The sequence below is a fragment of the Catharus ustulatus genome, chromosome Z (genome assembly GCF_009819885.2).
Source record: "Catharus ustulatus isolate bCatUst1 chromosome Z, bCatUst1.pri.v2, whole genome shotgun sequence".
NCBI lineage: Eukaryota > Metazoa > Chordata > Aves > Passeriformes > Turdidae > Catharus > Catharus ustulatus.
In genome coordinates this window covers 35412967-35428639 of record NC_046262.2, presented here as the reverse complement: position 1 = coordinate 35428639, position 15673 = coordinate 35412967, and the positions used below count along the sequence as shown (strand labels likewise).

General features: G+C 38.9%; 1 protein-coding gene across 5 annotated transcripts in view; it reads left to right on the top strand.

Moving 5' to 3' along the window:
* PRUNE2 (prune homolog 2 with BCH domain) overlaps positions 1 to 15673 on the top strand; it is a 137225-nt gene that overhangs the window by 69099 nt on the left and 52453 nt on the right. For all 5 annotated transcript variants that reach the window (XM_033086356.2, XM_033086355.2, XM_033086353.2 and 2 more), the window contains exons 7-8: positions 7802 to 7960; positions 8947 to 15448. In XM_033086356.2, coding sequence (XP_032942247.1) covers positions 7802 to 7960; positions 8947 to 15448 — 6661 coding nt within the window. The remainder of the gene's footprint in view (positions 1 to 7801; positions 7961 to 8946; positions 15449 to 15673) is intronic.

The following is a 15673-nucleotide window of genomic DNA, read 5'->3' as shown; positions in this document are numbered from 1 at the left end:
TTTTAGCAGCTCCAAACTACTTACCCTTCAACTGCCAGAAATGCTCAAAATTGGGAGCTTTTATCAGTCACAGTTTTCCTATTACAGAAAACATCCACTAAAAATGAGACAAATTACAAGCACTTTGGATTTCTTCCTTTAGAGATGGAAATAAATTAGTACTTTCACCTCTACACCAAACTTCTTGATGTACTTTGATGTTCTCTAAATCCTGTACTGCTGCAAAACATTTTTCTTCTAGATATTGACATTGCATCAATCTAATATTATTATTGATACACAGGAATTTGCAGACCATTGCCTGCATTTATTAATGTCTTTAGGCTATGCAATGTTTATGTTGTGCAGTAGTGGCACTGCCTTAACAAGGCTGTGTCTCCAGCCCTTCTACATTCTTTGAGCACATGTACAAACCCCACTGACACTGGGGAGCATTTCTGACTGTTGTATTTCAGAGCTAGATGTACACCTCAGCACTCGTGGGGGGCTGCCTTGCTCATGGATAAGAATTTGTGTTCCTTAGGTGGGTGACAGTGATAGACACTGAAGGCAGGTATTCTCGCTCTAGGAAGAATGTTGTAAGCTAAATGGACCATGATGATATCCTTTTGTTACATGTACATCATAATGTGTTTTAGGATACGTAAAGATGCTGTACCCCAGCTCCTAATTCAGAGCTGCCTCAGCTAGTTCTATAAATGGGGAATAATGAAACTGAAGTTTGGCAGTATACCTGAGCAAAATTTTTCTACCTCAAGTTTTATGAAGGAATTGAGACTTCTCAGTCTTGCCCAGAAATCCTGTGATGTGCGTAGCACACAAAAAAAACCATGTAAATCTTTGTAAGTTCTACTTAAACACAGGTTAAAATGGACAAGCCTAAATTTGAATATAGAGAATTTGTACCTTCGTCAAATGTGAGTAAAAACTGTTTGACTGCAATCTGAATTCATAAAGAATGGATCATTGTTAGGACATTATGATGAAATGCACCAATGCTGTAGAAAACACACTCTTTCCATTATGAACCTGTCTGAACATGTTTTCATTAAACAAATAATGCTTTTTTTTTCTTTTTGTTAAAGAGAAATCATTTATTCTTTGCTTTCTTTTTTTGTTTTTAGTCACTCTGCATTTAATAAAAGCTCAGCTGTCATCACAGTACTAAGTACATCTAAGTACTAAGTACTAAGTGGTGTGAGTGCTAAACAGATACTCATTGAATTATTCAATATGAGCATTCCACAATGCTGTACTATTTCCAGTTCAAGTGCTTTCCAACTTAAGTTTGGAATGCCTAAAGTTAAATATGTGACTGGGGTTGTCATAGGGCAAAATAACAAAGCTCAAAGATGCCCATTCACTTACTCTTTAGTTTAGGACCTAATACCATTTTTGTCTTTGGAAACTGTAGACATAAAGGAGAATTTGCTGCTATTTTTGTTTTTTCCAGAAGACTGATAAATATCAATATGGAAGAGCTGCTGTTTGGTACATCAAAATGCACAATAGAAAAATGCAGCCTTTCCTTATAGAAAAAGTAGTGTTTATTAATGGAGCATTTTTACCAGTGGTGTTGATAGGGAAAAACAGAGGTAAAGCAACAGATATACTAATTTGTGTTTCTGGAGTCTTGTAAACTTCATACTGTTTATACTGTTCTTTAAATTTTTAGTGACCTTCACCTGAAAACTTTTTGTTAAAGAAATGAGTCTTTTTCTGCACTCTTTTGCCTTGCTTTTTAATTTTATTTTTTTTTTAATAAAGGAGGGGGCTTCTAGTAATTAGCTGGATTTACAACAAATGGCACACAGACTGTTAGCTCTGCATGTGTGCTGTATCATTGGTGTTTACCCTATTATATTGCAATTTAAGTATGTCATAAAGTTTTATCAGTGATCACATAGAAATAAACTGGAATGCAGAAGTATCGACCATGAAATATTAAGAGAATGCAGTATGTAGCAGTATGTATGACTTCTGTATTGTGATAATTGCATCAGTTGTGAAAATTATAATGGATACGATATTCCTCATTTATATTTTCTGACAGTTGGGTATTTTTAGCAAATGAGTTGTCAGCAGAAAGGCTTCATTAGACCCATCAGGGTATCTGCCCATGAATAACGAATCCCAAACTGTACTGACAGTTTCCTTGAGCCAAAATGATGGAGCACCTCTGACAAAAGCCATATTGTGCTCCCCATGTGAGAAGTGTGAAGAACAAAAGAGACAGTTTGTTCTTCATTTGGTCAGGTTAATATTGACACAGTTAGCTTAGAAGAGTCATAAGTGTGTGTAATGTACACTTTACATTACTTTGCAGTGATCACTTGGGTAATTGGTTGTTGATTTCATGAATCAGTGTTGCAAGAGAGAGAGAAGTTACAGATTCTCTTCAGATATTTCTTGGATATTTTACCTCTCTTAAAGGATAATCCATGTCTACAGTTACATTATCTGTTAAAAAAAGATTCTTGAGAATTAAGAAAGAAAGTAGCATCAAAGAAAGAAATTTCCTAGCAGTACACAACTTACATAAAATGGTATTTCTCAACAAAAATACATAATAACTAAACAGCTCATGTTCAAAAATCCTTCAAAAGTCTTTGGATTTCTTCAACTTTCTCATTCTGCTCACCTAACTGATACAAAAAATATCTGTAAATTTCAGAATGCTCATCATATCGTTGTGTTACAGCAGAAGCTATTTATATTCATTAGACAAAAGCACTGAAGACACTAAATTACTCTGGTGGTTATGTTGCTGTTAACTATGCAAAATACTTGTACTGCTATATCCTATTTATTTCAAGTACATACATTTCAAGTATGCTAACAATCAATTTTTTTGTTTATAAATTACTTAGAGGGCATTATAACAAATAATAATGTTTACATATGCTGTTTACCTGCTGCATATTATGTAAATATTAGTTAATACTTAAGCCAGCACATACTAATGAAAGAAAGGAGTGTATAAAAATGACCAGTTAACTGACGTTTGTCATTGTTTAGGTATGTCAGTGTATCTCCTGCTAATTCATCAACAGCATATTTTAAATGCTTGTAATTAATTTGGGATGTATCAGCTTAACTTCTGAAATTACTGACATTTTTTCATCTCTGTAGGCATTTTTAAAAATTTACTGTAAGCGTTTATAATGCGTGCAGTGTTCTTGTTAATTTAGGTTAGCAAATTCGTGAGAGAATGCATGTATCTATTACGTCTTTCAATGTATGGTCTTTGGTAGTTTTTAAGACTTGTTTGCAACTGTCAGTGTTTTCTTGAAGGTTTGAATGCTTTTGAAGGGAGTATCTGAATTTTGTTGCTGGTAGTAGTTTAAAAGAATAAACTTCAGGAGTATTTAGGTGGGTTATCAGGGATCTACAATGCTGTAGTGTAGATTTTTTATTTGAATAGGTTTTAATTATTCCAGCTACAGTTAGGAATGGGATAACCAAAGTGACTTTTTCATGCTCAAGGACATTTTGGAATTGTTTCTAATCTACCCAATACTTGTGTCTTCAGAAGATTTTACTGGCTTGGACATTCAGTGTTTATTCAGAATAATTTGTCACCGTAACCCTCTATTCAGATTTCACATCTGAGTGTCCACCAATAAACTGGCAGCTGACTGTGTGTGCATTAATTTGTGTGAATTTCACATAAACTTCATTTTTAGGTGCTATGCAAACATCAGTGGGGAACCCAAAGTGCGGCTTGTAATCAGGTGCGGCTTATATACGGACAAAGAACAAAAAGTTGCTGTTTTAGTTTGGAGGACAGGTGTCTTCTGAGAAAGGCAGGAACTTCTCTTTGAAATGGAGAATGTAAAGCCCCTCCCTCCAAATTATTATAATTTTGAAATCAGGGGGCTTTCAGGTAAAGATATGGGAATTAGGAATAACAGTTCTTTTCTAGGGAAATTAAAATAGAAATACAGTACTACAAAGAAACAAACTCCAAACCCTGACAAAGTCAGAGTACAACCTGACACCCCATCAGGCAGGGTGTTGGTAGCAGTCCCATTAAATGGTGGCTGCATCCTCCTGCAGTGACAGCTGTGATTCAGTTGAAGCAGTGCTCATGTAGAAGGTGCAGTTTCCCTCCGGAGGTCCAGTGGTGATGTGGAGAAATCCAGTTTTCCTCTGGAGTCCCCTGGAGAAAGGGGCTACTTTAGTGTCCCAAAACTTCTGTTTTTATCTTGGTAAGAAATGTTGGGCTCTTCCCCCTGACTGGAGCAACTCCCGATGGGATGCAGTAATTTTATCAGTCATGCAGTGGGACTCAGTGGGCCATTAGCAGAAAATGACTGGCCATTAGCAGAAAATGACTCTCTGGAGGAAGGATGGGTTGTGAAAAGATAAAGAACAATGCCCTGCCTGGTTTCAATGGATGGCTCATTAGCAGAATATCTGCCGTTGAGATAAGGATCACTGCCTCTACCCTCAGCAGATGGTGATAGAATAGATACCTTTTATCACATTCTGTATTGTAACGTGAGGCTTATAATCGCGTGTGGCTTATGTATGGACAAAGAATGAAAAGTTGCTGACACCCGGAAGCGCGGCTTATACTCAGTGCGGCTTATAATCGTGAAATTCAAGGCATTTGACAAACAGATTTTTTTGTTTTAACTTTGAGGGAGGGAAGTGCATTTTGTGGTCACATTTCAGTAGATTAATAAACAGAATTTATATATTTGTAACAAAACCAGTAATTTATTAGGTAGGAGACAGATGCAGGGAAGTAACATGCCAACCTGCTTATACAGTTGTGCCATGTCCATGACGAACTTCATGATGTTTATTCAAGACCAGTGTAGCTTGGAAGCATCGAAAGAAGTCTTGGCTAGAAGATGACAAAAAATTGTTTTAGTGCAAACAGCGGAAACATAAAGGAGAAAATAAATTTTCAAAGTCTTTGTTCATGAGTTGTTATCAGAAATGAGGGCTGAAAAAAGACATTTATACTTCATGCATTATGTTCCCAGTTGAGAAAGGTGGATTTATGGTTTATGTTTCAAATTCTACTAACTGGGCTAGTGCAAGTAGTAATAACAATAGGAAACATAAAAGTTTACCTCCTTTATATTTGGTGTGGGCTGTGTATGAAAGAAGATAATTTTTTGATATAATGAGTGTAAAAATACTTTACCTCAGTCTTTGCTTTTGTGTATGTGTGTGTGTTTGTATGTGTGTGTGTGTATGTATTTTTTTTAAGATTTGCACAATTCAAAGAGCGGCAACAAGGGAATCTATAGGAACAATCCATGGTAATTGTTGGTTACAATAGGGTAGCATCATCATGGGCACATACAAAGGGCTGCAAAATTAAGTTAACTTGAGGATTTCGCACCTCAGTTGTTACTTTAACATCTGTTTTTTTAGATGGAGAATTGGCACGATAGATTATTTCATAAAGTATTTTTCTAGCAAAACCCCCATGATTTATTCAAGAAGTAACAATAGACCAGAATCACAGAATTACAGAATTGTTAGGGTTGGCAAGGACCTGTGGTGATCATCCAGTCCAACCCCTCTGCCAAGGCAGAGTCACCTAGAGAAGGTGACACAGGAATGTGTCCAGGTGGATTTTGAGTGTCCACAGGTAGGGAGACTCCACAACCTCCCCAAGCAGCTATTCCAGTGCTCTGCTACCCTCAGTGTAAAGAAATTCTTCCTCTTGTTGAGGTGAAACTTCTTGTGCTTTAATTTATGGCCATCACTCCTTGTCTCTTCTCTGGGCACCACTGAAAAGTCTGGCACCTCCTGACACCCACCACTGAGATATTTCCATGTATTGATGAGATCACATCTCAGTCTTTTCTTCTCCAGACCAAACAGACCCAGCTCCCAGAGTCTCTCCTCATATGAGAGAAGCTCCAGACCCCTGATCATCCTTGTGGCTCTCCACTGGACCCTGTCCAGCAACTCCTTGTCTCTCTTGTCTCTCTTGTGCTGAGGAGCCCGGACTGTACACAGCACTCCAGGTGTGGCCTCACTAGGGCTGAGTAGAGGGGAGGGATCACCTCCCTCCACTGCTGGTCACACTCTTCCCAGTGCACCCCAGGATACCCTTGGCCCTCCTGGCCACAGGAGCACTGCCAGCTCATGGACAGCTTGTGATGCACCAGGAGCCCCAGGTCCTTCTCCACACAGCTGCTCTGCAGGAGCTCAGCCCCAGCCTGTGCTGGCACTTGGGGCTGCTCCTCCCCAGGTGCAGGAACCAGCAGTTGCCCTTGTTGAGCCTCATCAGGTTTCTCTCTGCCCAACCCTCCAGCTGATCCAGGTCCTGGAATGGCAGCAGAGCCTTCAGGTGGATCAGCCACTGCTCCCAGTTTAGTGTCACCAGCAAACTTGCCAAGGGTGCATTTGATCCCTTCCTCCAGGTCTTTGATAAACAAGTTGAATAAGATTGGTCCCAGTATTGATCCCTTGGGAACACCACTGACTGCAGGTCTCCTGCTGGACTCAGCTCCACTGATCATGACTCTCTGAGCATTACCATTCAGCCAGTTCTTGATCCATCCCACTGTCCATTCCTCTAACCCACATTTCCTGAGCTTTACCTATGAGGATGTTACGGGAGACAGTGTCAACAGCCTTGCTGAAGCTCAGGTAGACAACATCCATTCGTTGTGGACATCACCCTTTGTTGACCCATCCTGCTGTGCCATCATAGAAATCTGTCAGATTGATCCAATCTGATTTGTCTTTGGTGAATCCATCCTACCTACTCCTGGACTCCTGAGAACCTTCTTGTCTTACACTTTTTAATGATCTCCAGAATGATGTGTTCCATCACCTTCCCAGGAGTTGAGGTGAGGCTGGCTGGCTGGTAGTTTTCCAGGTCTCCTTGCTATTTTTGAAGACAGGAGTGACATTGGCCTTCCTTGAATCATCAGGCACTTGTCCCTTTCTCCCGTTCTCCCGTTCATGATTTTTCAGAGATGATGGGGAGCAGCAGAGCAACAATATCTGACAGCTCTCAGTACCCATGGGTGCATCCGATCAGATCCCCCAGATTTATGGTGCCTAGCTGATCTCTAACCCAACCTTGACAGCCAAGGGGAAGCCTGCCTTTCTCCAGGCTTCCTCTCTTACCTCTGAGGTCTGGGTCTCATGAGGGCTGAACTCAGCAGTAAAGACAAGCAAAGAATGCATTCAGTAATTTTACATTCTCTGTGTCTTCCATCACCAGAACACCCATCTATTCAGCAGTGGCCCTGCATTTTCCCTAATCTTTTGCTGCTGATAAAATTGTAAAAGCCCTTCTTGTTCTTGATATCCCTTGCCAGACTCAGTTCCAAGTGGGCCTTTGCTTCCTCGTTGTATCCCTGCAACTCGATGTTCCCAGAGTCCTTCTACGTGGCTTGTCCCTTCTTCCACATTGCATATATTTCTTCTTTATTGATTTTGAATTTTACTAGGAGATCCATGGTCACCCATGCAAGTCTCCTACACCCTTTGCCCAGTTTCTTTGTCATGGGGATACACTAGCCTAGAGCTTGGAGTGCTTTTAAGCAGTGTTGCAAAAGCAGGCCGCAGGAACAAGTAAGGATTGTTTCACCAGCAGATTAAAGAGAATATTTTAGTGTTCTTCCATTACTGTGCTATGGGACTCATCCTTGGTTTTTATTAGGCACACAATTCTTTTGACAAGTGAAATGGGATTCTCTTGCTTTTTAGACCCGGTGATGCTTTTTTAACATTTACAGCTATTTTTATGACAAATTTTGATGAAAAGAACCAGAAAAGTTGTTGACATTTCTCTTAATTTTTAAATGTTTTTCAGGACTGCACATCACACAGGAGTCTGATTGGTGATCTGAAAGCATTCATAGATAAATATGCGTTTGATGTACTTATCATTTTGGCCAACTGCTTGTCAGATGAGAAGCAAACAAAACAACAAATAGCAGTATACTCAGAAAATGTTGAGCTAGGCAATCAAGTAAGTACCTGGAAAAAGAATCAGATGTTTTTCCTGGAAAAAATATGGTTGGGTTTTTTTTAAGTAGTCTATATCAAGATATTGATTAATGAAGTGAGGTCAAAACACAGCAACAGTTGACCAGCAATGGAGTTATTTGAAATGGCTGCATTATTTATATAAAAACAGAATGAAAGACTATAATAGTTATTATTGCTTCTGACCAAGCTAGTAGAAAAAGATTATGAGAAATACTGAAAGAGGCAAGATTGTTCAATTCAGTTAAAATGTTGATCTGGGTTATTTTTCTGACTAGTTTTGACTTGGGTTTGTATTGTGATTTACACAAATGTGTCTTTGGCAATTAGCGATAAGCAAACACCTTGTAAATTATAATGACCAGAAGTCATATATGTGTATGTTATTCCCAAAGAATTCAAGCTCTGACATCAAAACAAATTGTTTGTACTGTATACATTTGTCCAGAGCTAGGCGTTTCCCATTTTTTAATCTGTATTTATCCCCAGATAGAGACTATCTCAGTGGCAACTTTTTGAACATTTTTCTCAGTCTTGAAAACTTGTGATTTTAGGGTGGCTAAGTGACTCCACTGTTTTCAAGGTCAATACAAATGCATTTACTTATTTTAATAATATAATTATCCCATTCTAGAAATACGGTCCTAAAGTACTATTACATAAATTTTACTCTGATTTCTTAAGGAAGCAACCAAATATTTATTTGGATTTTCTGTTACTAGCAAGAAGTGAACTGAGAAGTCAAATGGTATAATTTCTGACCAATCATCCGACACATATTTTGTCTTGATCTTCTCTTGTACTACATCATCTATTTGGGGCTCATAATAAGGATGAATAATATGGTGAAATGGCCAAGCAATAAGTTAATAGGAAGAGATAGGTATGTCTGTTTTACATGATGAAGTAGCAAATATGTACCTTACGTCCATGATTGCAGTGACTTCTGAAATATCCCTTTCTCAACAGATCTGCTGTGAATTAGAAGAATGTCAGAGTCCTTGTTTGGAGCTGGATCCTCTAGAATGTGAATGTGACCAAATTCTCATTTATCATCAAGAAAATTCTTTGGTGACCTGTGATCAAATTTTTCTTCTAATTAAGGAAGTTATAAATAGAAGGCAACCAGAAATGGTATCAAACAGTAGAACTTCATCTACTGAAGCCGTTGCTGGAAGTGCTCCACTTTCACAAGGATCTTCTGGTATTATGGAGTTATATGGTTCTGACGTAGAACCACAGCCCAGTTCTGCCAATTTTATAGAAAATCCTCAAGATCTAAATGGGTCTATGCAAGCCCACATTGATGTTAATGTAGACCTTGTCAGTCCAGACAGTGGCTTGGCTACAATAAGAAGCAGCCGGTCTTCCAAGGAGAGTTCTGTTTTTCTTAGTGATGATAGTCCTGTTGCAGAAGGTGCTGCTTCACATCACAGTCTTCTGCCTGGCTTTGATTCCTACAGCCCTATTCCTGAAGGAGCAATAGCTGAAGAACAAAAGTCTCAGTCAGGAAATAATAGTGATAACTTTGATCTTTTCAATTTTGATCTAGCACCCATGGCTACAGCTCCATCTGAGTCATCTTCTCGTTCTGTTGATTGTTCCCCAGTGGGTGACTACTTTCTCAATAGTGATTCATCAGAAGGGCATCAACTCACTCTGAAGAAAAAACTTAATGAGGCAAAACTATTAGAAAATGATACAGTTAAGTATTCAACTGACTTATTTATGACAAAAATGGAGGAAGACAATCTGGCTGAGTTTGATGAGAATCCAGGAGAAACGTGTGAGAAAACATCAAGCTTGATTGATTTAGTTGAAGGTGATTCTTCTTCACCAGAAATGTTGAAGTCTGCTGATTCAAGAATTCCACCAACTCCTATGAATAGTCTTGTAGATATTTCACCATTAGATAATGGGCAGCCTTTAATTTTCCCACAAGATGTCATAAAAAAAATTAATGAAATAGATGGCGCAAATTATTCTCAGTCTCGTGTTAGATATGGGAGCTGGTGGGATGGCTTTGACTTCGATTCCAGAAATGCTGATGCATGGAGTTCAAGTGAGCAGGAATCTGTATTTCAGAGTCCTGTTTTATGGAAAGAGTCTAAAGAAAGTCCCTTGCTACAAGAACATACTGATAGAAGAGCCTCAGATTCTGTGTTCCTCCAAAAACAGCCAAAGCAAATGGAATATATGAAAGCAGGTCTGTGGGATAACCAGTTTAAACAAGATAATTGGAACAATGAGAATCAAGAGAAAAACAGTGAACGTTCATGTTTGCAAACTGCTTCTTTAGATGAGACAAAGCAAGAAGTGGAAAGCTTTACAGACCTGTGGAAGGTCAGCCAGCCAACACCTATGATGTCAGATGTGTGGTGTAGTGGTGAAGGAAAAGGTAGCCAGCTAGCTGGAGATTCTTACAGAATCTGGACTGAATTTGACGAAGGAAATGATGGTAGATCCTCAGAAAATATTTGGAACTTGCCCAAAGATAGAGAATTAAAATCAGTGAATATTCCTGAGGAATGGGCCATATCGAAAACTGGTTTATCAGATTCTTCAGAAATCACAGTGGACAATGAGATTGAAAATCCAGAAGTGTGGGATAAAGGAAGATATTATTCAATAGAAGACCATGGAAAATCTGAAAATACAGATTTTGTTTTCAACAATATGCGAAATAATTCCAAGCTGAACACAGGGGAAAAAACTGTGTTTGGTGATCCTAAACACAGACCAAAACAATTTGAAAATATAGATACCTGGAATATGTATGATAAAAACATCAGAAAAGAAGTAACAGAAGTAGTGGTACCATGGGAGGACACCTTCTTATACAAAAATTCAGATCTTAGTTCCTCAAATATAGCGGAAGATTTAGTTGTTTCTCCACCAGACACCAATTACTCAACATCTGATTCATACATATCACCTACATATGTGGAAGATGAAAGAGAAAATGAGGACAAGGATTTTAATGAAGAAACAGTTACTGGTAAATTTATGAACACAAATGTGGCTGAATCAAAAGTACTTGAGAAATCAAGTGAGGAACCATTATCTCCTAACAATGTGCCTTTTTCAAATACTAGAAATACAGATATATGGAATGCTCCCCTAAATAACATCACCCAGTTACAAGAAAGAAATTCTGAAATTCCAGTTCTTTCTGCCTCTGCTAAACATTTTCTTAATTCAGAACAAACAGCAGATCTATGTTTTTCAGCTGAAACATGTACCAATGAAAATAACTTTCCTGTATCTGAAAGCAGAAGAGTAATCCTGGCTTATAATCAAACAGTGAATGACTTATCACCATCACAGAATGAATTAAATACTAGACAGAGAGTAGCTGACAATGCAGAAACAGTGGGCAGTGTTCCTGTAGAAGACACCAACACCTCGACACCGACTACAGAAAATGAGAATGGTTTGGATCTGAAAATACATGACTTGGGGAGTGAGATACTTAATGAGAATGCAGCTCAAAACACTGCTGGTATTGATGAAGAGTTGGAGAGTCAGGATTCAGTGCACCAGCCGAACTCGTGGGGTTTACAGAGTGAGCAGGGTCGTGAGGAAGGCTGGGACAATGCCATTGTCATTTCTGAGGAAGGAAAAGAATGTAAGAGAACACACGTGACAAGTGGACAGCAGATGATTAATGACATTTGTAATAAACCAGTGCAAGAGGGCAATGAGTCTTCAGGTGAAACAGATTTAGAAAAAAATGAGCGAACAGATGAAGTTGCTACCTCCCAAGAAAAACTGATAAATAGTGTTAGTTTGGAAGTATTAATCACAGAAAGTGTGTCATTTTCCAATCTAAACAATTCAATTAGTCAGGAAAAGAGAAAAGATGTGTTGCAGAATAGTTTAGAATCTTCAAGTATTTCTGAAGGAGGCAGAGATTATGAATTTTTTGATGACCCCTTACCACAAAATTACAATTATAGTGAAATGTCACAGCTACTTTCTGAAGGACCTGAAAAAGAAGCTACAGTGACAGAGGATGCAGCAAGTCCCAAGGCGGAAAGTATTTCTGAAAGTTCTGATAAGGGTAGTGATGCTCCTGAAAATAATTCTTCTAAAATGTCTGGAAGCTCAGGTGTCTGGAATGACTCTGGAAAGAATAATTGTGGCCAAGCCACATCATTTTCTTTGATGGATCAGCCACAAGAATCTCTGGGAGAAGGGCAAGAATTCTTACACGAAGTGACTCCTAAACATCCAGACATTTGTAATTCTGAGTTAGTATCTTTTAAAAATAGCTCAGAATTGATGAGGACAAGTGAAAATTCTTTCACAGATGAGTTTAAGAAAAATCCTTCTGGATCTGTTAGTGTTCCTGATACTACACATACGCCTATGGTGGAAAATTCATTTTCACTTGAAATAGGCTCTGGGAGAAATGAAAACTCTGAAAATTTAGAATCTGCTAATAACCTTTGTGAAGAGCCATTTGCAGTGGTTCAGGACAGTTTTCCCCAAACTGCTTGGGATTCACAGCCATGTGAAGATTTGCAATCTCCTGGAGCAAGTCCTGAGGCAAGCGAAATCCTTGAAATAGGAAATACCACAAGCAGTCTTTCAAAAGATATACAGATCAAAAGCTATTTAGAAGAAGATAATGTGTGGAGTAATTCAATAAATGATTATACACACTCGAGTGGAACAAGTCCTGACTTAAGTGATGCATCTGTGAATGTGTGGGAAGACTTTCCAGTTGCTAGTCATCATGAAAGAAGCAGGGATATGTGGGAGCTTAAAAATAATAAAAATCTTGAAGATTCTTTGAAAAAGCAGGCATTTGGGAATGAATATGAAGAAGGATTTCAAACAAGTGGCGAAGAGAACAAGGTTCCTAAAAGCTTAGATTTTTGGAATGCCCATGTAGATGACGATACTGTATCGTCTTTATCAAGTCCTGACATAAATGAGGATTCAGAGAATTCAGAGGCATGTCCAGAAGAGATTAATGAAGATTCAGCGTGTGAAAACAAACAGCACAAAAGAGGTGAAAATGGAGAGGATTATCTTCAGTCCAATGCAACAAGTCCTGAAGCTAATGAAGACAATTTTGGTGCAAAAACTAAGGTGGGAGACGATGTCCTGGGAAGTATCCACAGTGAAAATTCTGAAACAATTGAAGTCAGAAAGGTACTGCAGGAGGATGTGACTACTGACTTTACAGATCATAGTAAGACTACTCAGTCTACTACAGGCCACTGTGAAACACCTGACGAAAGAACTCAGGTGAGTATTTTCAATGAAAAAACAGATAGTGGGGAAGATTCGTATTTATATCGAATGAATGAAGATCCTACATCAACTTCTGCTGCTTCTGGTGTTCAAGAAGAGCATTCTTCAAAAGCTGTAGATAGGTGGAGCATGTCACTGGAGGGTGATTCAAGAAAGAATTCAAAATCCATGGTAGGAGCGTCTGATTTTCTAGATGACAGTTCAGAATGGTGGAGTTCACAACCTTGTGAAGAGCAGGAATTGGAAGATCAGTATTCTGTTTCAAGTCACTCTGCAACAGATCAGTTAGGTTATAGTAAAGAGGACTCCTGTGGTTTCCCTTCACAAGATGAAGAACTAACAGAAGCACATTTCACTGATACAGGGAATGATGAAAATTCTCCAGCCCCCCTGTACTTTGATGAAAAAGAAAATGAAAGACTAGTACATTCTATCAATAGTCCTGATGGTCAGATAAATGAAGACACTTTACAGTTCAAACAATTTAATTCTTTAATACTGGATAAAGAAGAAAGAGAGTTGACAGAGCAGTTGTTTTCTACAGATGAGGAAAATCAACTGACTCCACGGAACTCCTTTTCAGAGGAGGAACAAGCTATACCAAGTGCAGCAGTTGAAGCAATCACTGTAGTGGATCTACCGAAAGACAATGAGGGAAATGCAAGTCTCGTTCCTCAAGGACAACAGGAGGACACCTGTGAAAGAGTAGAAGTGCACAACTCCATGCCAGATGCTTTCACTGTAGAAGACTTATCTTTTGAAATGGCAGAACAGTCAAGTCCAGAGTGGAATATATTAGTTTCCCAAACTGCGCTTATCCCAGATATTTTACAGGATAACACACAAGGAAGTAATCAGCAGTTTTCAGTGGAACCTGACCTGTGGACTAATGCTGAGCAGATTGTCACTTTGAAATCAGATGGTGAAAATCCTGATATTTTAAGTCAGTGTGACCAAGACAATGGTTCAGAGTCATCAAGCAGTCCTGATGTGTGCCAGGAATATGGAGCTAAGCATGCCTCTATTCCATCTTCTCAGATTGCAGTGGAGCCTGAAGACAATCAACCAATTCATACAAGATCAAATAGGAATAAAGAGGCAGATTTTGATTCAAAGTGTGAGTTAGTAATGCAGAAGATGGAGATGCACTCTGAAAATGGTAGCCCCCAAGACTATGAACCAGTAAAGACCAATGAATTCTATCATCTTATCTCTTCTAATACTCAGGAGCCTCCTGAATTTGCAATTCCAGAAGAATACAGTCTAGAAAATAAGCTGGGTTTTGATCCTGTTGAGTCAACTGAAATTGCCAGTGAAGTTACAAAAGCGACATCCTTAGATCTGGAAGACATGTTCCGTGAAAGTTTCATGCATGCAAGTCATGAAGGAGCACCAACTGATACAGCTCAAGTAGTGACCTCTCAAATAGATTTGCTACCCATGGATTTCAATCAACCTGATAGGGAAGAACAAAGCTCAAAAGAAATTAGTGGCTTGGGTGAAGTTGTAAAATATTCTGATACTGACCATACAGCAATAACTGGTGTTGAGCTAGATGGGTCAAAAGAATGTGTGGATGAACCTGACACAGGTATAGAACAAGGTATCAGGAACACCTCAATGACTAATGTCCTGGCAGGCACCTGTAATGGAATGAGCATACTGACACTGCTAGGCAATGAGGCAGCAGAAGGGAAATCAAAGGATGAACAGACACTCTTCCCCATATCCTTTCTATCTGGTGGTAATGAACATGATGGATCTGATTCGAATAATCAACTGTTTGATGACACAACAAAAGAATATGAAGCTGTAATTGAAAATTATGTTCCTGTATTTAAGGAAATACCCAATGACCAATCACCAGTGGTGTGTACCCCACCATCCTCTGCATCTTTTGATACTGAGCCCTCTGGCAGCACAGACTATGCAGATGGTGAGCTCTTGTTACAGCAGCCATTTAATGACAGTGTTTCTTTGGAAAAAAGATTACCAGCTCCTCCGGAAGGTGCAGAGGGCATCCTAATGACTGAAGATAAGGTGTCTGAAACATCCCTAGAGTACCTTGAGGAAAATCTCACCTCAGTACCATCGCCCTCCATGTCTGAAGCAACTCCACCAGATTCTGATTTTTTGACAGGAAAATCTGAACCAGAAACAACCGATCCTGACTCACCACCAGGTGGAGATAGAAGATCATGTGATGGTAAGAAATTCTGCTTTCCAGGGCAAATACGTAAGAGAAAGGAGGAAGTATCTGGTATATTTCTCCTTAGTGAGGAGGAGGTTTTGAGTGAAGTGTGGAGTTTGTGTGTCTCCCTAATGTAGGGAACATGTATTGTGGAAACAGCTCAAGTATAATTCTCTCAGACAGATCTAAAGCTTTTAAACAGTTATGTAGGAATATAATTTCTCTTTGTACAGGGCCTAG